Source organism: Urocitellus parryii, chromosome 13, assembly GCF_045843805.1.
Source record: "Urocitellus parryii isolate mUroPar1 chromosome 13, mUroPar1.hap1, whole genome shotgun sequence".
In the NCBI taxonomy this organism is placed as follows: domain Eukaryota; kingdom Metazoa; phylum Chordata; class Mammalia; order Rodentia; family Sciuridae; genus Urocitellus; species Urocitellus parryii.
This window is the reverse complement of record NC_135543.1, coordinates 13,554,191-13,578,174: the sequence shown is the minus strand read 5'-3', so window position 1 is coordinate 13,578,174 and position 23,984 is coordinate 13,554,191. Positions and strand designations below refer to the sequence as shown.

General features: G+C 40.0%; 1 protein-coding gene across 3 annotated transcripts in view; it reads left to right on the top strand.

Annotated features, from left to right (window-relative positions):
* The first annotated feature begins 3,166 nt into the window (after nt 1-3,166).
* Nucleotides 3,167-23,984, top strand: part of Zcchc2 (zinc finger CCHC-type containing 2) — a 53,253-nt gene continuing 32,435 nt past the window's right edge. For all 3 annotated transcript variants that reach the window (XR_003302192.1, XM_026404634.1, XM_026404633.1), the window contains exons 1-4: nt 3,167-4,111; nt 17,719-17,830; nt 20,433-20,509; nt 22,606-22,677. Coding sequence is in view for 2 of the 3 variants with exons in the window: in XM_026404634.1 (XP_026260419.1) it covers nt 3,167-4,111; nt 17,719-17,830; nt 20,433-20,509; nt 22,606-22,677 (1,206 nt within the window). In the remaining variant the exon portion in view is untranslated. The remainder of the gene's footprint in view (nt 4,112-17,718; nt 17,831-20,432; nt 20,510-22,605; nt 22,678-23,984) is intronic.

Here is a 23,984-nt window from a genome sequence, read left to right as displayed (position 1 = left end):
CATTTATTGACATCTTCTATGTGCCAAATGGGAGAATTCAAAGTTGAAAAAGACATGGTCATTGCCATTGACACATTTATATTATCATGGAGGAAACAGGAAGTGTGATGATAAAGGCATTAAACAGGCAAACACAAATACTAATAGAAAAAATTTTAGGGATGGATCAGATTGGCTGTTTCAGGATATTATATGAGGTAGAAACGGATGATTTGAGCACCTTTTATAGAGTTGATATTATTAAGTTTATCAGTCTTGCCTTGAGCCACCAAATTATCTGGGGTTTTGGTGAAATTCTTGCAGTAACCTAACTGTAAAAGGGAGGGCTGTAAGTCTCCTCAATTACTGGCTACTGTCTTAATCCAAAGTACAATCTTAGCTTGATAAGTTTTCTAGGTACATAGAAATACATGGACAGTAATAATAATATTTCATTATTAAAGAGGCACATAAAATAGTACACTGTGCATTAAATACCATCTAGGGACAAAAGACAACAGCAGTTTTTTGCTTAAAGATGCTTTTTATGGGATATATCCCTTTATGCAAGATTAGGATAAAAAATACACTCCCACCATGACTATCTAGCCCATCTAATCAGATTATACAGGGAACATATAAAATATCAGAGAATCTAGAGCAGGTATTCTCAACAGGGTAGGCCAAGTGGGAGGAATACCTTGGTAGGGAGTCATGAGAATCACCAGGGTAGTTTTTCCCAACTAAACACACTCCCATCTCACTCTAGGATTCCCATATAGGCTTCTCCCTTAAAAGCACTGCAGTGGTACTTGAATCTTAGTGAATGTGTTCTACCTGTCATTTATGATGGGGCAGAGACAGCACTGAGGGCTGGTCTGGTTGCAGTGTGGAGAAAGAAAGGGTCCTAAAACAACTCACTGAGGGGATAAAAAGCAAACTGCGGAGCTTATGGATGATGACTCAAGTCATTAAGTTACAGTCTATGCCATTTATGCTTAGGAGCTTTTATCACTGCTTTTTTATATATTTATTTTTTAGAAGTAGTTGGACACAATATCTTTGTTTTGTTTATTTATTTTTATGTGGTGCTGAGGATCGAACCCAGGGCTCTACCGCAGAGCCACAATCCCAGCCCCTATCATTGCATTTTCTAATGTTGGCCAAACCTAGAAAGACAAAAGAATTCACAAATAGGAATTCTGATGTAAAATTCATACATCAAATGTTGTGGAGCATTCATACCAAATGGATTCTTGTTAAGAAAATGTAAAGACCCTTTGCTTAGGTCCCATGTAAAAATCAACCTGGAAGTGAAGCATTTGCTCACTATATAAGCATGCAGATCTAGAAAGGATATGTGCATATCTAGCAAGGTTAGTACTATTATTGATTGCTTAAAGTAGTCAATTCTAAGCTTTAGAAATGTAGGAGTGGGAGAAAAGGCAGGAGCAGTTCAGGTTGACAGCAAAATGGGACAAGGATGGTTTAATAACAGTCCTTATAAGTTTGTCTGATTGTAAATTACACTCAAAGAATTTAAGAAAATAGCAGGTTACATGAAAGAATGGTTTTCATGTATTCGCCAACCTGAAATATGTTGAAAATAATTTTCCATCTCTCACGAAGATGATTTAAGGTTCAATTCAAATTTATACTGAGTTATAAAGCATAAAGTTGTGAGATAAAGAGGGTTCAACATATGTTCTCCCAACAGATGTCCCAACATCTTGGAGTTACAATGTGATTCTTATTTTTGTCCATACTCCTATTATATAGTTGTAGTAGAAATTCTTAAAGCATTGTTGTTGTTTTTAAACCATCTTTAAAAAAAATTAACCCTCAAATGATCCCTCTGTGTTTTAAAAATTTGGACTGTATCACTAAAAAAAGCAACAGTGTGAAAGACATTTTGGAGGCCTTTAAACCTTAAAAAAAATTTAAATCCTGTGGTACCTTATTACATTCCTTGAGTCATAGGAAATTCATACAGGCACAAGGATTCAAAGTGTTAGTGTTGGGCACCAAAACGTTATTTGGCAAATTAATGATTTCCAAAAGAAATAATCTTTTAAGAGCTTTACAGACCAGAAGCAACCGTTGGGCCAGTGGCGGGTCAGGTCTCCAGTCCCCACCTCCGCACAGAGCAGCCAGTCTGAGCCTGGCGGCTAGCTCGCGGTCCAAATGTCCGGGACCCCAAGTCACGGCCACAACCTTGCATCCCAGCCCAATTCTCTGATCTGCGACTCGGAGAATCAACACAAATGATCCCTGTAAAGTTTTACAAGGTGGGAATAATCCCATTGCTGACTTTGATAAAGCCCACCAGGCGGTGGAGGACTTGAACCGGTTCGTCTTGGAGTCTGCGCGGTCCTAGGGTGAAACGCCGGCTCCCGGGACTTGCTCAGGGCGCCGGGACGGTGCTGGCAGAGGTGAGCAGGCAGCTGAAGCGAGGAGCACAGCAGTGGGGTGTCAGTCGTCAAAACGGGGTCTGGGTCCTCGGGAAAAGTGAAGTCGCCCACTTTCCTTCTCTAACTTGAGCCTCTCACGCTTCTCCCCGTGCCCTGGTGAGACCACCTAGCACCACCGTCTCACCCGGTCTCCTCCAGCCACAGGAAACGACAGACATTAGGACCTCGCGGAAGTCGCAAGAGAAGCCAGCCAGGCAGCAGTTGGGCGTGGCTTCTCCGAGAAAGGCGGTCCCTGGGGCGGAGAGATCGACGTAACCGTCAGCTCAGATCTCTGATTGGCTGAATTGCAGTGCGCGGAGCCCGCTGGCGTCTCCGCCCGGCCCAGCCGCTCCTCCTCCTCTCCCAGCCGCTGGGTCCTTGCCGGCTCGCGAGGGAACCGCTGAGGCGCCGCCGCCCCAGCCCAGTGCGGACGACAGAGAGGGGAGGCGGAAGGAGGACACGCTTGCTCGCTCCCACCCGCACCAGGGCTCCCATTGCCGGCGCGGAGCCCAGGGGGAGGAGCCGCTGCGGGCACGCCCCGCCTCCGGCCCGGGAAGAGGACGCCAGCGACCCCGCCGGCCGGCCGCCGCCCCCCTCGCCGGTCGAGACCCACCCCCGGCCCTCCCCCGGCGGCATGGAGGGGCCCCGCTCCTGACGGCCGCGCCGCCGCCTCGGCCCCCGCCCCGCGGCCCCTCCCGCCCGCCCCCGCTCGCATGTCCGCGCCGCCCTAGCCGAGGATGCTGAGGATGAAGCTGCCGCTGAAGCCGACGCACCCTGCTGAGCCGCCGCCCGAGGTGGAGGAGCCCGAGGCGGACGCGCGGCCGGGCGCGAAGGCGCCGCCGCGTCGTCGCCGCGACTGCCGCCCCCCGCCGCCACCGCCGCCGCCCGCGGGCCCGCCGCGGGGCCCCCAGCCTCCGCAGCCGCCGCTGCCCCGGGGGCTCGGGCCGCCTGTTGCTGGCGGGGCGGCGGCGGGGGCGGGCATGCCGGGCGGCGGCGGCGGCGGGGGACCCGCGGCGGCGCTGCGCGAGCAGGAACGAGTGTACGAGTGGTTCGGGTTGGTGCTGGGTTCGGCGCAGCGCCTGGAGTTCATGTGCGGGCTGCTGGACCTGTGCAACCCGCTGGAGCTGCGCTTCCTCGGCTCGTGCCTGGAGGACCTGGCGCGCAAGGACTACCACTACCTGCGCGATTCCGAGGCCAAGGCCAACGGCCTCTTGGACCCAGGGCCTCTGGCTGACTTCCGAGAGCCCGCCGTGCGCTCGCGCCTCATCGTCTACCTGGCATTGCTGGGCTCGGAAAACCGGGAGGCTGCCGGCCGCCTTCACCGCCTCCTGCCCCAGGTGGACTCGGTGCTCAAGAGCCTGCGCGCGGCCCGCGGCGAGGGTTCGCGGGGTGCCGCGGAGGACGAGACGGGTGGCGAGGACGGCAACGGCGAGCAGGATGCCGAGAAGGACGGCTCCGGCCCGGAAGGCGGCGGCGCCGAGCCCGGGGCAGGAGGCGGGCTCGGCTTCAGGGCCCAGGAGGAACTGCTGCTGCTCTTCACCATGGCTTCGCTGCACCCGGCTTTCTCCTTCCATCAGCGGGTCACCCTCAGGGAGCACCTGGAAAGGCTCCGCACCGCGCTCCGCGGGGGCCCCGAAGAAACGGAGGTGGAGTCGTGCAACTTTGCCGGCTCCAGGGCCCAGGTAAGGCGCGCGGAGCCTCCCAGGATTCGCGGTTCAGTCAGTGCCGCGACGGCCTCTCGGGCCTCGCCCTGGAACGCCCCTTGACCTAGCCCCACTCTGGTGCAGGTGGCTCGGGATTCCCACCCCGAGGCTCACAGCCTGGGAGTCCTGGTCTTCATTTTGATGGGCCGTTCAGTTCCACTCCCTCCTCCCTCCCCCCACCCCATGCACACAGAGCCACCCGCCATAACAGAATGCTCTAGAAGTCTGCTCCGTGCCGGAGTTGCCACGGAAGACGTGTAGCTCCCAGCCCGGGGCCCTTTTCGGACGGAGGGTCTTGGGACATTTTTGGCCTTGAGCATCTCTGCGCACTAGGTGCAGGGGAAAAGTGGAGCGCTAGAAGAGCCTGGTAACGGCAATCTAGCCCCGGGCAGTGCCTACCTCCCCTTTCTGGCTTACTGTTCTTAAAGCTCTACCTTACTCCCAGGGGGAGGTGACCGAAAGGTGTTGCCCTTATCTTTGGCATAAAGGGACTGTTTTTTTTTTTGTTGTTGTTGTTATTTTTAATGCCAGTGTATGTATTCAGTGGAGTCGTGTAGGTCATTTGGAATAGGAATTCAGAGAACTTGGTACTCCCAGAAGAAACCCGATGTGGAGATCTGTGAATTGACAGAACTAAGTGGTAAGGCAGGTGGTCTGGATAAAGAAACCTTTCGGAGGGTCGTCCGGTTATGCCCTTTATAACCAACTTTCTAACACTGGAATATCTGGTGGCCTTTATTATAGCCATTAATATTGTCCAAAAGAGTTATTTAAACGCCAAAGTAGATGAGAATCTAGATGAGCCACTTGTCACAAACATTGAAAAATGAATTTTTATAGAGCTATGAAAATTTATTTAGGCCTAATAAAGGCCTTGAAAGTGACAATTTAAGGGAGAAAGGGGGGTAGGTTTCAGAGTAAAAACCATGTACATTAAGAGCTTATTTTTGTGGATCAGACTTTTCAAAATATTGATTTGGATGTCATGCATTTTAACTTAAGTGATCTCTAGGATGCTGTAGTGGAAAAGGGGATTTCCCACCTCACTTCAAAGTTAATTCAACTTATGTATTTGCTGTCATTCACTATCCTAGTGCTAAAATTGGGGATTATGTTTCATTAACGGTTGTGTGAACTCAGTACCCATGGACTCAAGTCATTTGGGGGCTGAAAAGGACTTAACAGAATTTAGGCTGAGCGCCTCCTTTAAACTACCAGCATTCTGTGAAGTGACTAATTTACGGTGTAGAATTCCCAAACTCAGGTATAGTAATGCTAGTACCTAGCATTTTCTTGTTGAGTGTGAATTTTTACTATTCTCCAGTGTCTGTGTTCTACTAGCATATAAGTGTGTGTTATGATGTAAAGCTCATTCCACTCTTAATCCTACTCACCAATATATCTGAAAAGAGGCAGCATAGCCATTAAAAAAGAAAGCATGAATGCAGTCAGGCACAATGCTTAGTTAGATATCCTAACATTCTTTCTTGTAATAGTGTATATTGTAAAGATAACCTGGAATTCTAGATCTGATGAACTGTCTCACAACCGGAACCGCTTGTATCATTCCATTCATACCATCCAATAAGGATAACAGAGTACACCGCTGATTTTGGATTTTCAAATTCTAGATTTTTTTAACCTTTTTTTTTCTTTAAATTTTTGCTCTTAATGTGAATATTGTAAAGCAAGTAGACCAACGGAAGCCATGTGTGCTAACCAGAGTAATGAGATTTTTATCTTGACCGCAGTGCATGGCCTTTTCTGGCAACCAGTGAGTGCTGGGAGGAGTGGACAAAGCAGGTTGGGCATCCTGCCATTAATTTCAGAACATTAGTTCTCAGGAAGTGCGGTGCTGTGGCCATCAATTGGAGTGGGGGAATAAATCATAGGGGGTACATTGTACTACAGGTGACACTGAAGGCTATTTCTAGACGCTTAGTATGATGAACTTTTTTCTCTGGGAGTTTGGGGTGGTGCCATCATTTCTGTCTTATTAGTTACGACTCCGCATTTTCTGCTTATTAGAGTGGCCTCCGAGTCCTCCAGGTGTGGCTCCTTTGGGCCTTGAAGTCGTTTTGGCGGATCTTGTGGCCTTGGGCTGTCACTCCGAGGCTGCTGGTGCTGATTTAAATCCTCCTTCGCTGCAGTCCACCCCAGCTGTTGCTTTGCCTGGCTCCACCATGCGTCCCCAGGGAGGGAGGGCCTACCTCGAAGTTTGCTGGGAGGAGCCCGAGGCTCGCGCGTTCAGCGCGTGGAGGCGCCGTAGCCCGCGGGAGGACTTGGCGGTCACGCGCCGGCGTGGGCCCGCAGACGGCGGTGTGGGCCTGTCCCGCAGGCTCCTCCCTCCCCACCCCCGCAAGATGGCGGCCGCGCGCCCCCACGTGACCGTGTCGGGTCCCCGGGAGGGCAGGCCGCGCCCGCCGCGCCCACTGTGCCCCTGCCCCGAATGCTCTGGGACCGCTTGGCCATGACGGTACCATAGGAAACGGGCAATTCGTAGGGCATCCCTTTCCTGCCCCGGAAGTAACCTTGTGGTCACAAGCAACTTCTGATTGCTTAGGAATCCTGTTTTTTTCTTATTGCTGCTCAGGCGAAGCTCTTTGGTCTTCCAAACGGCGTGTTTTCACCCCCACTGATGGATAAAATAAGAGTTTTCTCCTAATTTTCTATTTAAGAAAAATTATAATAGACCAAAATAGTGTTCCTGGCTCCCTCAAAGATTTGTTTCATGTAATGTGAAGCAGTTTCTCTTAAAAAAAAAAAAAAAAAAAAAAAACACGACATTTACAAGTAGAACATGCTTTTTCCCTTATTTTTTTTTAATTATGGTATATTATAGTTATAATAGTGGTGTACATTATGCCATATTCTGACATACAGCTAATTTGACCAATCTCATTCCCTGTATCTCCTCTTTCCCTTTGCTTCCTATTTACTTGCTTTACTAATCTCTCCTATTGTTTTAAATAGTGCTTTATAATATTTGTATTATTGGGATTCATTGTGGTATAATCACACATGGACCAAGAGCATAATTTGGTAGATTTCATAGAAAGTGCATTTCGATATTAGTTACAAGCCTTAGAATTGCCCCCTTTCAGCACATAAGTGTCATGGTTACAATGTTAGTAGTTGAGATGACAAGTCCACAGATTATCACTAGAATATACTCACTGGGTCATATTAGAAAACAAAAAGATTGAACTAGTATGTTTTTCATTTTGTCATTTCCAAAGGATTTTAATTTTCAATGTGATTTGGATGATGTCTTGGTAAATGTTATATCCAATAACTTATAGATTTCAGTAAGTTTATGAATAGTAGTGAAAATACTCATTAATAATGTCCTACAAAATATGTGTGATTGGTGTAGTTAGACCACATGTATAGTGTAGTATAGTATAGTATAGTATAGTTGAAAACACCTGACTGGTTTCAAAAATAGGTCTCTTTATATTACTAGGAAGCTACATTATTAAGTATGTGTTAGGAACAGGAAACTGCCTAAGTATTTTAAAGGTTACTAGCATTGTTGCTGCTTCATTGAGGAGATACCAAACAAGACAAGCTTCCTATGTTTGCATGCTTAAGACACTGAGGTATTCATGAGCATGGATATTCTAATATTGGAGCTTTATCCCCCCAAATAGCAATAAAAATATGTAAGAAACATAAAATAAATAGACATTGTAGTGGTGTCAGGATTATGAGTTTAGCCATTCTCTGGTGGTTGTGTTTTCAGGATCCTTAAATTTTAGTTGCCTGACTTAGCAAATAGTACTAAAGTTTGAATGAAGGATAAAAACCTTTAACACTAAGACATACAATGCTATATTTTAATGTCATTTAAGCCCATAAATCATGTTTGAACTCAGTATCATTTGAACTTTCAAGAATTCATTGGCTGCGGCTTATTAAAATTAGTAAAGTTGGGCTGGAGATGTGGCTCAGCGGTAGCGCGCTCGCCTGGCATGCGTGCGACCCGGGTTCGATCCTCAGCACCACATACCAACAAAGATGTTGTGTCCGCCGAGAACTAAAAAATAAATGTTAAAAATTCTCTCTCTTTAAAAAAAAAAAAAAAAATTAGTAAAGTTACTAAAAAAAGTTCAAAATTGTTACTTTTTCTTAGTATAAATTATCTTTATCATACTTGGTAGACCAAATACTTTCACAAATTTTGCAATACAGATAATGCTGGGGTCTGAAAAAGAAAATTGAAAGATTTGAACACACATGCTGTTACTTCTAGAAAGCTTGATTGCCAACTAGAATAGAGGGAACATCTACGTAAAATGAGGACAGTTTAAGATTTCTGTTGTATTAGACTAAAAAGATGCTTTTAAAAAATGATTTCAAAAGAATGTTTTAATGCTTACTGGCATTAGATACCTTTATTTCATTCATTGACCACTGCTAGAATATTTGATATTTTAAAGTGTGTCATTGGAGCACTGGGCCTGTGTAAGGATTCCTCACTTAAACCATTGGGTATGATAACAGTACTACAGAATTGTAGAATTGTACAATTCTACAGAATTGTAGAATTCAGTGACCAAGTACTCTAGTGTCTGCTACATGGTCTTCAGTAAACATGAGCAATTTTAGGTAGAAGATTAGCTTTGCATGGAAGTCAGTAGCAGGTAGTTGTGGATATAGAATCTCAAGAGTGTGGAGCAAGAATAACCTGCAACTGCAGCAAAGAATAAAGGAATAAAAGCAGTTTAGTTATAAGAGCCTTTGGAAGAGGTTTTTTAAAATATCCTAATTAAGTAGTGATTATTTTAATAGCAAGTAATCACTAAAATTTTGTGTATCTTTCCCCAGGTATATTTTTTCTGTACAATGGTTTTCTCAGATAAAAACCCTGAGGGCAAGTGTCATACTAAGGGTGTTGGGGGCGGGGGAGAGGGTGGAAAGGAAGCAAATTCTTTTCAAGTTAACTAAGATATGTTTATATCTATGTATCTACATAGAAATTTTTCTTTACTACTTTTTTTTTTTTTTTTTGCAGGGGTGGGGGGGATTGAAAGGATGTTGTAGAGGCAATCAAAAAGCCTTGAGCTATAGCCATGTTTAATAGAGCCCTTGTTAGAGGTTTAAATTCAAGGTCTTCTACTAGTTCTGTAATATTAACCAGGCCACTAAAACCCCCAGGCCTCATTCTTGTCTGTAAAGTGGGGATGGTAACTACCTTTTGAGGTTGTAGTGATTGAATTAATAAGTTGCATAATAATTCACACTGTATCATGAACACCATTCACAGTTGAAAATAATGTTTAGTGCAGTTTTCTTTTCCACTAAGGTACAGCCTCCCATTTTCAGGAATGTGAGTTTTTTTCTCTTTGCTTTTCCACTTAATGAAAGTCTCTGTGGTGGAGTATTTCGTATATATTTCTTTATTGCTATTGGACAGATTGATGTTCAGAAGGATGGACTATTAAAAAGGCAGTATTTGAGACACATTTATTTGGGACTATTATTTTACACCAGGAATCTGTTAAAACCTGAAAGGAAGCAATTCTCTGGATTACAGATCATTAAAATATGTTCTTCCTATATTGTATTAGGAATGGGGAAAATACATATTTTGAATTTGGAATATCATGAATTACCGTGCAATTATAATCTACTTAAATCTTTAACCAGTTTTCATATTTAACTAGGAAACTATACTGTAAATTAAAACTGTTTTGAAGTTTTGTTAAATTACATAAAGAAAATTTTTATATTTTTTCTTTATAGATGTTATCAAACTGGCTAATTTTTGAGGCTTATTTAAATTTTTTTTTTGAGAAATGTTAAGTTTTTTGTTTTGAAAACAAGCAAAAAGGCTTGTAATTACTCTCAGTATACAGGGTTTTAATGTTAGTGGCTATATTGTTCATTAAGGAAGATTGTATGTAGTAGTAGTACTTAACCAGAATTCTTTGTGACAGAAACCTCCTTCATTCGGGAACTATTTTTGGTTCCCATTTTTGTAAATTGTCATTGTTGAAGGGAAGTGCCTGGTCAGGTGTTTATGTTACAGGTGGTAGAGACTTGGGCCCTTGGTAGTCCATTTGCTTCTGTTCCTATGCTCCAGGGAATAAGTGACCTTTTATTCTTTTCCACTTGTCTTGGTTCATTAGAACTGTCTGATGCTCATTCAGGTGGTTTATTTGAGGTGAGATATCGGTTTTGAAAGGTCATTTTCCAAGCTTGAGTGCCTAGTAGAAGATAGGGATAGCATACTCATCTAATTTATATAACTACTGTGAAGAAAATGTGGCAATAATATACATGAAAATGCTGGGTAAACAGAGTGAGGTACATACATTGTTCAAAGAATGATTAGCACAATTTGGCTGAAATGGATAAATAAAACTATAGATGTTTAAATAGATAATTGTGGTTGGGCTACAGAGGGTCTTGAAGGGCCCATTAAAGGACTAGGTTGTCAACGGGTCTAATGTGAGCCAATGAAAATATTTGTGTGTGCACATGCCTATGTAATCTCCCTGAAGGTCAGCTGTCACTTTAAACTTAATCTGTCTTAAAAGAACACATCATTGATAAAAAGAGATCTTCCAAACTCATTCAGTGCTGTCATTATATTTCAGTCACCCAGGTTTGCTTGATCACCTTAATCCTCTTCTCCCCTCATGTCCTGGCTGCCCTTTCCTTATTCTTGCTGACACTGTTCTATTTTGGGACTTTGGGCCTAGATATTTACAGTAGTCCCCTGATTCCCTGTCTTTAGCCCTTCCACCTGTTTTGGATACTATTACTAGATACATCTTCCTAAATCAGTATTTCATCATTCTACATTTTCTTTCAGTGATTATGGACCCTGGCCTCTAATAGGTCTTTGACTTACCGTCCCATTTATCCACTCTTTCTTCACGTCTTGCCTTTCATTTGGGCTGGGTTCGTGCCATCACCTCTTGCATGATGTTCTTTCTAATTATCCTTTTGGCAGTCTTATAAGATTCTTTGCCAATTTCAAATTCTAGTATCATGTGTATTCTGTTAGAGTTTTGGTACTTCTATAATTCTTTGTGTTATTGTTATTTTTTTAAAGAGAAAGAATTTTTTAATATTTATTTCTTAGTTTTCGGTGGATACAACATCTTTATTTTATTTTTATGTGGTGCTAAGGATCGAACCCAGCACCCCGTGCATGCCAGGTGAGTGCGCTACCGCTTGAGCCACATCCCCAGCCCCTATATATTTTTTTTTTTTTTGGTTCTTTTTAAGTTATGTATACATGACAGTAGAATTCATTTTGATACAATTGTACAAGCATGGAATATATATTCTAGTTAGAACCCCATTCATATGGATGTACATGATAGAGGATTCACTATGGTATATTCGTATAAGTACATAGGAAAATTATTTTGGATTCATTTCACTGGCTTTCCTTTTACTATCTCCCTCCTTTACCTTCATTCCCTTTCATTTAACTTGAATATCTGTTTTCCTCTCTCCCCCTTATTGTGTTAGCTTCCACATATCAGCAAAAACAGTTGACCTTTGGTTTTTTGGGGGCTGGCTTATTTCACTTACCACATAGTCCATCCATTTATTTGCAAATGTTATTTTGGCTGAGTAATACTCCATTGTGTATATATACCACCACTTCTTTATACATTCATCTGTTAAAGGCATTTAGGTTGGTTTCATAGCTTAGCAATTGTGTATTGAGCTGCTATAAATATAAATGTGGCTACGTCACTATAGTATGCTGATTTTAAATTTTTTGACTGTAAACCGAGGAGTGGGATAGTTGGGTCAACGGAAATGGTGGTTCCGTTCCTAATTTTTTGAGGAATCTCCATACTGCTTTCCAGAGTGGTTGCACCAATTTGCAGTCCCACCAGCAATGTGTGAGTGCTCCTTTTTTATATTTTTTGTTATTTTTATTTATTTATTATTTTTGTAGTACTGACGATGGAACCCAGTACCTCAGTTGTGCTAAGGCAAGTGCTCTACCACTAAGCTAAAACTGCAGTGCAGCCCCATGAGTGTACCTCCCTTCAACATCCTCAATAAGATTTATTGTTACTTGTATTCTTGATAATTGCCATTTTGATTAGAGTGAGATGAAATCTCAGTGTAATTTTAATTTTCATTTCTCTCATTGCTAGGGATGTTGAACATTTTTTTGTATATTGACCATTTGTGTTTCTTCTTCTGAGAAGTATCTATTCAGTTCCTTTGCCCATTTATTGATTGGGTTATTTGGGTTATTTGATGCTAAGTTTTGTGAGTTCTTTGTATATACTGGAAATTAACGCTCTTGAGGGGCAGGTGGCAAGGATTCTCTCCCATTCTGTATGCTTTTTTTTTTCACGTTCTTGATTGTTTCCTTTGTGAAGAAGCCTTTTAGTTTGATGCCATCCCATTTATTGATTATTGAGTACATCCTGTGCTTTAGGATGTACTCAATAATCAATAATAATCCTTATTAAGGAAGTCAGTTCCTGAGCCAATATGTTAAGAGTGTTGGGGCGTCATTTGAGTTGAGTGTTGTGCAGGGTGAGTGAGGGGTTAAATTTCATTCAACTACAAGCTGGGCAAGGTGGCACCCACCTGTAATCTCACCAGGTCTGGAGGCTGAGGCAGGAGGATTGTAAGTTAAAAGCCAGCCTCTCAGCAAAAGCAAGGCACTAAGCAACTCAGTGAGACCCTGTCTCTAAACAAACTACAAAAAACAGGGCTGGAGATGTGGCTTACTGGTCAAGTGCCCCTGAATTTAATCTCTTTACCCCCCCCCACAGATATTTCATTCTACTGCATATGGATTTCCAGTTCCCAGCAACATTTGTTTTATTTTGTACCATGTATATAATATTTGCATTATTTTAACATATAAACTGATCTTTCTTACTAGATATTTTAAGTTTTCCTGAAGATTATGCATTATATCTCATTTTTATCAGCATTACATATATTATAAGTGCTCAGTCATAATGTCATATACTTAAACTTTTCAAATATTGTTCCAAAAATACCAGTATGATAAACTGCTTTAAGACTAAGTGCATCAGGCAGTGGTGTGTGTGTGTGTGTGTGTGTGTGTGTTGGGCGGGGGGTGTGGGGGACTTATTTTTAATTGTACTTACCCAGGTACTTTATAAAATATTTGCTGCCATATAGTATAGTCATTCTTGCTTTGGAAATAATAAAAGTAATTCTTTCTTTAGATAAAGAGTGTGTTATGGTACAGATTTGAAACAAACCTTCAGTGTTGAATAGGGGTGTTTATTAAATATTATTTCAAAATTTGACCATTTGTACTCCCTCAATAAACTTTTGTGTGTGGGATGCATAAATTGGTACAAACCTGATAGTAGTGTTTGGACAGAATGGAAAAGTCCTAAGTTACAATTTCCTTATTCTTTGGGTAGTTGAGTGTGTGGCCTCCAATGTTTGATTTTCAATTTGTGATTTGCTTGAGAGGTGATGTGAGTCACTTGTGGAGTTGGGATAGTACCTTGCTTGCGGTTAGAAAGTTAAATGCTTTGGTCACTGGAGTGAGCACTGTATAAAAATATGTGTTGTGAAATTTTTATGTTTCTTGTTAAGACTGTCTAAATTGGGATAGTTTCCCACAGTATAACTGATTTTTGTTTTAGTGGTTCTCGAGGGGACAGTATAATCACAAATAGACCAAATACTATAAGGTTTGGGAGCACTTTCTTGAGAAAGAGCCCATCCCATATTCAGAGGGGCTGCCCAGTGATATGAGTAATTTTGTTGGATTGGGGAAGTGGTTTGGTTATCTTAGGTTAAGTGCCTGTCCTCACAGGTGCAGGTAATGCCAAATCCTAATATAGCATTTCCCAGCACTGGAATACTGATAGCCACTCTCTGTTGGGGCTAGTAAATACCAAAATTTTGATCTCTCACTCCTGTGTGAGTTTTATAAATAGCTTTTAAATTTAGTCCCAGTGGTTTGGTACATGCTGAGGCTTGGAGACAAAAAGAAACAATTAGTAGGTATTTCATGGGTTGATGCATTTAGGTCCTTGGATAGAAGCTCAGACTCTATTTTATCCCTAGTTTATTGAACAGGAGGCTTTTGTTTGATTGTTATTTATTTATTTTTATTTTTTATTTATTTTTGGTGGTTTGGGGGATCAAACCCAGGGCCTCACATGTGCTGGTCAGGTGTTCTACCACTAAGGTATATCATATCCCCAGCCCTGTAAATTGTGTTCCTTTTTGTTTTTATATAATTTTTTATATTTATTTTTTAGTTATAGGTGGACACATATCTTTATTTTATTTTTATGTGGTGCTGATGATTTAGTACCTCACACATGCTAGGCAAACACTCTACCACTGAGCCACAACCCCAGCCCTTAAATCATGTTCTTAAAGTTAACTTCAGTTTTTAAAATTGTGATTTTTTATTATGAAGCAAACTACTTTCTCATGATTGCTTCAGTTGTTTTTGGAGGCAGTATGCTCGTTTTAATTTTTATTACGTGAAAATATACATATGATTTGCCACATTACCCCTTGTTGAGTGTATAATTCAGTGGCATTAAATCTGTTTACATTGTTGTGCAGCTATCAGCATCTCCATCCCCAGAACTTTTCTCTCATCCTAAATTGTGACTTTGTACATGTTAAAAAGTTCCTTATACCCTCTCCCCCTAGCCCATGGTAACCATTATTATTGTCTTTTCTTTTTGGTATGGGGTGCTTTACCATTAGCCACCCCTCTAGCCCTTTTTATTTTTTGAGACAGAGTCATCAAGTTGCTTAGGGCCTTGATAAGTTGCTGAGACTGGCCTTGAATTTGTGATCCTCCTGCTTCAGCCTCCTAAGTTGCTGGGATTACAGTCATGTACTGTCATACCTGGCCCATTATTATAATTTCTTTATGAGTTTAATAACATAACTTAAGTGGAATAATATTTGTTCTTTTGTGTCTTACTTATTTCACTTGAGTACTGTCCTCAAGATTCACCCATATCATAGTATCAGAATTCCATTCCTTTTAACACTGAGTAATATACAGTCATGTATATACCACATTTTATCTGTTCATTCATCAGTGGACATTTGAATTGTTTCCACCTTGTGGCTGTTGTGAATAATGCAGCTGTGAATAGTTGTGTGCAAATTATATTTGAGGGAAAGCAGTTCTTTTGAGCATATATCTAGAAATAGAATTGCTGGATCATATGGTGATTCTTTGTTTAATTGTTTTTAAGAACTGCCATATTGTCTTTCGTAGTGACTGTACCATTTCATATTCTCACCATCAGTGCATCAGGGTTTGTGCATCAGTCACACTAGCACTTGTTTTCTGTGTTTAGATAATAACCATCCTAATTGGTATAAAGTGATATCTCATTGTGGTTTTGATTTGCCTGTCCCTTATGAAGAGTGTTGTTTTGCATATTTTTGCATTTATTTGTATTTGAAAGAGTGTTTTTTGGAGGGAGTACTGGGGATTGAACTCAGTGGCACTCAACCACTGAGCCACAGCCTATTGTATATTTTATTTAGAGACAGGGTCTCACTGAGTTGCTTAGCACCTTGCTTTTGCTGAGGCTGGCTTTGAACTAGCTATCCTTTTGCCTCAGCCTCCCACCTCAGCCTCCAGAGCTACTGGAATTACACCACGGCCGGCAAGACTGTTCTTTTTAAGTTTGTACCACCTGTGAGCAATGTAAGAAATGGTTGACCCTAGGCAAGAAGCTTCTCTCAGTTAACACAACAATTTGAGAGAGGATTATGACACTTTATTTCTGTTTCCTCCCCTCCCCTCCAGGACTTTGTGCACACTAAGCAGACATTCTGCCACTGGTCTATACCCCTAGCTCCACATTTCTGTCGATTTTTGATATACTTCAAGCAGTGTTGAGTTTTTCAGAAACAAAGTCCCTCTTAGGCAAATGTGATCCTACAACTTTGTAATGAAAGATAATATGTCCTGGGTTAGGGTATAATAATTTGGTTATTATTAAAGGAATTCATACGTACATTTAAAAAAATATTGAAAATTGATAAATGCCATTAAGCTAAACATTTCCAAGGTTGGATGTTGAAATAAGAGGTCTGTGTTCTTCTCATTAGATGGTTCTTTATTGTGGGTTCCAGAAGACACTGTTAGGCTGAAGCTTAGTTCCCAAGAGTATAATGTGGTGCTTTATTCCCACAAAAACAGCTGTCAACTGGCAGCTCATACTCTTCATCAGACCAGAGAGTGTGATTATATAGGAGAGCAAAGTACCTTAAATGGAGATTCTTGGGAATTTTAAAGTTTTTGGATCACTTCATTTCTTTACACAACTAAAAAATCAATGCAGATATATAGAAATGTGATTGGTTCTTGAAACTGTGAGTCAATTTTGATGAGTGGTGTTTTCGATTCTGAAGGGATAAGGTCTATTTTATTTTTTGGTTTAATATGTCATAGTAACAATATGTACATAATAGTGCTTTAATTATGGAAAGCTGTAAGATTAGCATGCTCTTTATTACTACAAGCAGCAGATCTCCTAGGCATAAACTAGTTCATTATTGATTGGTGGAGCCAACTCAATTAGGTTTGCTGTTAGAAGATGTGTTAGTCAGCTTTTTGTTGCTGTGATCAAATACCTGACCAGAACAGCTTAGAGGAAGAAAATTTTATTTTGTGCTCACAGTTTCAAAGGTCTTAGTCCAAGTTGGCTGATTCCATTGCTCTGAGCATGAGGTGAGGATGAACATCATGGTGGAAAAGTATGGTGGAGGAAAGCTGCTCAGCTCCTGGCAGCTGGGAAGCAGAGAGGAGGGGCCAGGGACAGATACAGGCCAAGGCCATGCCAACAGTGACCTGTTTCCTCCAGCCATGCCTTCCCTTCCTACAGTTACCACGAAGTAGTCCATTCAAATTATTAACCCATCAAATGGATTAATTCATTGGTGAGGTTACATCTCTCATAATCTAATCATTTCATCTCTAAACATTGCTACATTGAGCATCATGTTGCCAACACATGAGCTTTTGGGAGGCCCTTCATATCCAAACTGTAACAGATGACTTGATCTTACTAGTAAATTCACTATCCATATACATTCTTCACATTCTTGTTTTAAAAAAAATTTCACATGTATTAATAATAACTTTTGTAAAACTTTTTCCTAACAGAGCATCATTAGTCTGTTACTAAAACCAAGCAATGAGTGAAAATTCTGTAATGATTACTATTAAAGTAAAAATGCCCTTACCTTTGGATGATTAACATGAAGGGTACCTTTTCCTATGTATCTTCCTTTGATTCTGGTTCAGTGTGGTATAGAATTGACATCACTAGCAACTCTGAATAGCAATATGCAATTTTTATGTTACATAACAGCTGGGAAAGTAAGTAATTGATAGGGTATTTCTGTTAAATGAAGATAAACATTGATAATTCTTTTACTGGTGGCTTTGACACTTTGTGCCCTTTGCCCTTAGTGTGTGATCACTTACTTGATCTCTAAAATTTGCTACTAAAGTGATTATTAAAACTTAAAGAATTTACTCCGCTTTATTTTTATGGGATGAATTATTCTGTGGTGTAGATTAATATGTCCTTCCTTTTCTTCTCTAGAATGACACTGCTCATGGTGATTACTTGCAAAGTAATGAGACTAGTTTGATAGAACAAGCCCCAATACCTCAGGATGGACTTACCGTGGCACCTCATAGAGCTCAGCGAGAAGGTATGCTTCCTCTGTTGAAAACTTAAAATATGGAGTACTGTTTACACTGATGATTAATTCTTCACTTCCTTTTTAGAGTAGTGAAATCCTGCTTGTCCTAGGTTTCATTTAAAAGCCAGTCCTCCCAGTTCTGCCCTCTACATTCTGGGCTCCTTCCTGTTCTTCAGCCATGGCTTGTTGGAGCATGCTCTTATTTGTTCTGTCTCATAGTTGTCTTTTTGGCTGTATCGCAAACCTAGTCATGTGCTTCCAGAGGGCAAAGACTATTCTAGTCCCAAAATATTTAGTATAGCACTTTACAAAAATCTATAGAATGTACTTAGTGTCTACTGAGAAAACAAGTTTTACAGAGTTCCGTGTAAGAGTGAATAAATTGTTTACAAATCCATTTTCACTGCAATATGACATTTTTAAGTAGAATGGGATAGGAGATGAAAAGACATTGCCATATAAAAAGAAATGAGCTTGGATATTCTCTTTGCATTTTTAGAGTCTGTTAGCCTGTATTGGGAGAAAAGTTCAAGTGTAGGCTGCCAGCTAGGCTCTAGAAGAAATAAGAATACAATAAGCACTATATTTGGTTATAACAACTTTTGAGTTTATGTCAGTATGTCTTCTTTTAGTCCCAGTAATAATCCTTTCTGTGTAATTCATTTTTCCTTATAGAAGAGAAAGGATTGGATGTTTAATGATTTAAAAAGTTTCCGTAATTATCACTTCTGTTTGTACTATCACAGTACTCCTGTCTCTCCAACTAAACTACTTTAATCATAAGACTTCTTCAGTTGAGCTCATTGAACATATATGAATGACCAGTGAATACTTTGTTTTAATAAAGTATTTTAGAAAAACAAAGACTATATCCAAATGACAGCAATTAACTGTAAGGTGGTATAGATGATTTTTCTTATATTCCCAACTTTTAAAAAAGTGAATATAATACATGCTGTTTAATTTTAATTTATGAGGGTTAAGGCATTCTCAGCCATCCCTTGCCACATACTCTCCTGTCTTGTCTTGATTCTGGTAGATAACAGCAAGTATAACTTGAAATTCAAGCTGAAACTATATCATGTTCCCATGTCTTATAGTACCATCATGTCTTTTTCTGCTAAACTAAATTGAAATCTGCCTCTCCCCCCCAAAGAGTTTCTTTGACCCTTAAATCCAAAGATTTGCAGAGGTAGGGCTGTTTTATTTCTGAACATGAATTAGTTCCCAAGGATTTTATTTAATAGCATCATTCTTTAAGTAATTTTATAGTTTTGGGAGACAGCAGACTCTCCCATCCCCACCTTGGTCTTTATAATACTGCACAGGTCTTAGGAGTTACAGGCTTCTCATCTGGATTTTAAGATTTCTTTGATCTCCATCCTTAAAATACCTGGCCCAGAAGCAGGCTCCCAAACACTGTGTTTGGAAGCTGGCACCAAGCCCTGATCATGGCTCCCTGTGTTTACCACTAGCGCCTTTCCGTGCATATTTCTGTATTTTATGTTTTGTGCCACCTTTCTCAATGCCCACCTTCCATAGTCTGTGGCAGTCTTATCTCCTCCTCTCTTCTATTGTCACTGTGTATGTTCTATCTATTTCATCTATTTTAACTTTTTCTAGAGCAAATAAATCCTCCTCTTCCCTTCTCTAATGCCTGCTCCCCTAAATCCAACAGTGACCCACCATATTCTGTTGTTTTCTTTCCTGACATCTTCCTTGTAACCTGTATATATTCGTTATTGTCAGCCTCTGGTGTTACCTCCCTACTGATTAAGGGCTTCTTCTGTTTATACACTGAATAATAATCTGATTTTCTTACTTTATACTCAGTAGGTTGGCCCTTTGCCAGTAGGCTTTTTTTAATTTGATTTATTTCTTAAGGTGATGATTTTACCAAAGCAGGTTTAAAATGAGTAGTTGGAGGTTTGTACATTTGCTTTCTTCATGAGTAAACTGATTATTAGTTGAATTCAGAGTAATTATTTTTAAGTTTAATGTCACTGATGTCTCCTAGTTTATTATAAATTGTGGAAAGTTTTTCTGTAACAAACCTTCGTAGTTCACATTAAGTTCAATTTGTATAATAATTTATAGTGTATAATATTAAGGGTCACATTTGAGAAAAATGACTAATTAGAATTTTTTGTCAGTTTGTTATCTGTTAAGTATTTTTTTTACTAAAAATTAAAATGTTTTCTAAAGTTTTTACCTAGTGTGTATAAATAATTGAAACCAAATTTAGTTGATCCTAAAAGGCTCTGTTTGTGGTAATCTTAATAACAGTTTTAAAGATTATCATTTAGAAAGATATTTTCAGTACAAGCATCTTTTATTATTACTATTATTATTTTTTGAATCTTTGGTGTTAGCAGAGTGCTTGACACTGGGTAGGTACTTAGCATGTTGAAGGCATGTAGAAAAAAATTACTTCATAGATGAGCGTCATATTGCTGTGGCTCTGTTTTACTTCATGACTTACGGCCAGGAGTAAAGATAAAGTAAATAGTTTGATTACTAAAGAGTTGTTAAATTATAGGGTTACTTTGGGTAACTGAAGTGTATGTCTCATCCCTATAGCACAAGTCAGTGTGTGTGTTTTTTCTTTCAGCTGTACACATCGAGAAGATAATGTTGAAAGGAGTCCAGAGAAAAAGGGCTGACAAATTTTGGGAGTACACTTTCAAAGTAAGCTATTCTCACCCACAAAAGATATTTCATATACCTTGCTAAGTGAGTTTTGGAAGAACTTATGGCAGTTTTGCTAATTTAAGGGAAATATCTTTTTTTACACACAAGTATATGTATACATCTGCTTTTTAAGTAAGGAATGTGCTGTTTTCAGTATATACTGCATGGTTTGCCAATTTTTTTGTTAAGATGTATCACATTAAAAGTACAGTGGCAATTTTATTAAATAGAAATTAAAGCCTTAGATTTAAGGAGACAGTTAATATGTAAGAGATACTGTTAAAAAAGCAAACATTTTCACCAGTATTTTTGAAATCAAGACCACAGGCTTTGTCTCTCCTGACATTGGTTTTCCATTCTGCTGGTGATGTTTCTTCCTCTCCTTTCTCTGATGTCAGTAGTCCTTGTGTGTTGTGGCTGCTCTCAGTCCTCTGTCCTTGAGTCAGCTCTCTGAATAACCATGGAACCCAGCTCTGCTACTGCCAGGATACAACTTCTAGGTCTCCTTTTTGCCTGTTGACTGACATAGATTCCTTGTCCACATCTTCCCATCTTCTCCTGCTGGGGCTTCACTGTCCTTCCTTTTCTCTAAGCTTGGACCACACAGGTGCTGAAGCCAGGTGGAATGTGGTCATGTTTCTGTGCTGCTTTGCTTCAGTCCTCCTCCCTGGCATGGCATTGTTTGCCAAATTTCAGCTGTACCTCTCTCAGAGTCCCTTCTGACCCTCTGCCAGAAAGTTTCCTCTTTTATCCAGGGTTTTCTGCAGTCATACCTCTTCCAGTAAATTATCATCTTGTGAAGAGAAGGTGTCTTTATCATCTGTCTTGCTCAGTATAGTTGTTGAATGAATTTCAGGACTCTGGCTTCTACTCTGAAGGAGAAATAGCCTTGATTTTCAGGTTTCCAGTCTTCAGATGTCTCACTGTGGCAGTGTTCCACTCTTTGCCCTGGATGCTCGGCATCCTGGCTCTCCTTTGGTTGCCAGAGCTTCACTGTAACCTTGCTCTGAACCAAGGCCTGAGTTACATACAGCTCAATGCTCCTTCTCAGAGGGCATCCTTGACATCATAGCTACCCTTGTTAATGCCCTGTTCCTCTTCTCAGTAGCACTGACTACTGAGGGAAATACTTATGCATTCATTTGATTTTATCTGCCTCTGGCATAAGACTATGAATTCCAGCTTATGGAAGCATCCACTTTCTTGTTCATTTCTATGTCCCCTGACACAAGAGTCAGACAGTGCTAAGAAGCTTCTTAATAAACAAACACTTGAATATTAATATAGATTGTTTTGAAAGTTGCTGGATAAAATTTCACTTGTAAGTACCAGATTAATTATGACATGATTAATTGGTAAGGCTTAGATAAAAGCATAGCTCAGGGTAGAAATTATTAATGGGCCACAATGGAGTCTACTAATGTAAAATAATCCAAAGGTCAAGCAGTGCATAGGTTCCAGTTCTAGCTCTTGTGCTTCCTTAGATTGTACCTCAATAAATTTACCTTTTTGAGCTTTAATTTCTCCATCTGAAAATGGAGGTGTTCATAGCTGCATCTTACTGGGATTTTAAAGATATGAGATAATGATGAAGTCACCTCATAAACCATATTTCTCCTAAAAATATGAAATCGTACTAACAAAAAGGGGCAGTATACTCCAGTTATTTTTCTTAATGATGTATATGTAGTAAGTTTCAGTTGATAGAACTTTTGTCTTTAAAAGCATAGACATATACTGTAAGAATGTTATTTTAGAGTCCTATAATGTTACCAAAAAATGAAGACATTTCCTTTGTGAAAAAATTACTAAAGCAGTCACATTTTAAGGCTGCTTTAAACACACACACACACACACACACACACACACACACACATATCATGCAAATTGAAAAAGTTATTGAAAAACTTTTGAACAAAATTTCAATGTACAATTAATTTAAAAACTTGGAAGAAATATGACAACAGTAGATGAACTTTATATTTCTAATTGTTAATAAAATTTAAGTAAGGCCCTTTGTTTTACATGCAGCTTTTTTCTAGCCAGTTCCTGCCTAAGCAATAACCATACAATATGTGTTTTTTTTAAATCAGGTAAATTGGTCTGATCTTTCAGTCACAACAGTAACAAAAACCCACCAGGAACTACAGGAATTCCTACTGAAGGTAAAAATTACAGATTTTGTTGCTAAAATGATTTTTACATAATATACCAGAATCAAAAAATTTCAATGTCAAAAGAAGCACCAAAAAAAATTAAAATACCTAGCTAAAGGTTGGCTCCGAACTCTGAACATAGCTATAGAAAATACCATGTTATCTGAATGTAAGTTTTCTTATCTTACATAACTAACATAAGGAAATGATAAAGATATTTCCATGCTTAAAAAAATGCAGCCAGGCACCAAGCACACACTTGTAATCCCAGGGACTCAGGAGGCTGAGATAGGAAGATGGCAAGTTTGAGGTCAGCCCTGGCAATTTAGCAAAACCCTGTCTCAAAAATTATAAAAAGGGTTGGGGATATAGCTCAGTGGTAAAGCACTTCTGGGTTTAATGCCCAATAACCCCTTCCCACCCAAAGGAAATCTTATTCCTAGTTCCTTACAGAGATGTACATTGTTGGGTCCTGCTTGCAAGGATACTGTCCTTGATAGGTGGGTATGCAAAACAAGATGGAGTTTGTTTTCTTGTAGTACCTAACAACTATTCAGCCTTCTTTGTGGGCTTCCTTAACTCTTTGTCCATTTCCTCTTTTAGTTCTAGCTCCTCCTAACTACCCTTATCATGTAATCTTCAAACTGTAGGGAATTAAGAAGATAATAGTAACGTGTTATGTAGATTTGTATAGGTGAAAGGTATCTGGAGTTGTTTTGTTCAAACACCTGTTTCTTTTATATTAACTTGATTTTATTTAAAAAAAAGTATGGGTAAAGATAAATACTAAAAGGAGAGAATAAGTTTAAATGATCAGTAAGCAAACATTTTTAAGTTTATTAATAGGAAGATAAAGCAGAAAGTTCAGAAATAAGAAACATTGCCAATTCAGTTACTAAGTTTTAGATAAACTGTAGTTATGTAACCTAGGCCATCTGAAATTTTCAGGCCAAGGCTGTTTTTCAAGTTGTTTGTTTGAAAGCATGTTCTCTTCAGATCATTTGTCCATTCATTCTTAAATCTGTAAGAGACTGGTTTTCATCAGTGTGCAGGACTTTGAACAGCAGATAAGAGGCTGTTTCTCTGAGGATCCCATAGTTAGTATGCTGTTAGTTCACCTGGATTTCTTGTTAGTCCCTTGAATGAAGTAGCTTTCAGGGATGATTTGAGTAGTTCCATTGTCCTGTGGTTTATTTTAAACCAGACTCTTTCAATTAAGGCTAAGTATTCCTTCACCCATTCAAGTTAGTGACTTTCCTGCACATAAAAGATGGGGGCAAGTTTTATTTATTTCCACTCACCAGAGGTCTTGTCCC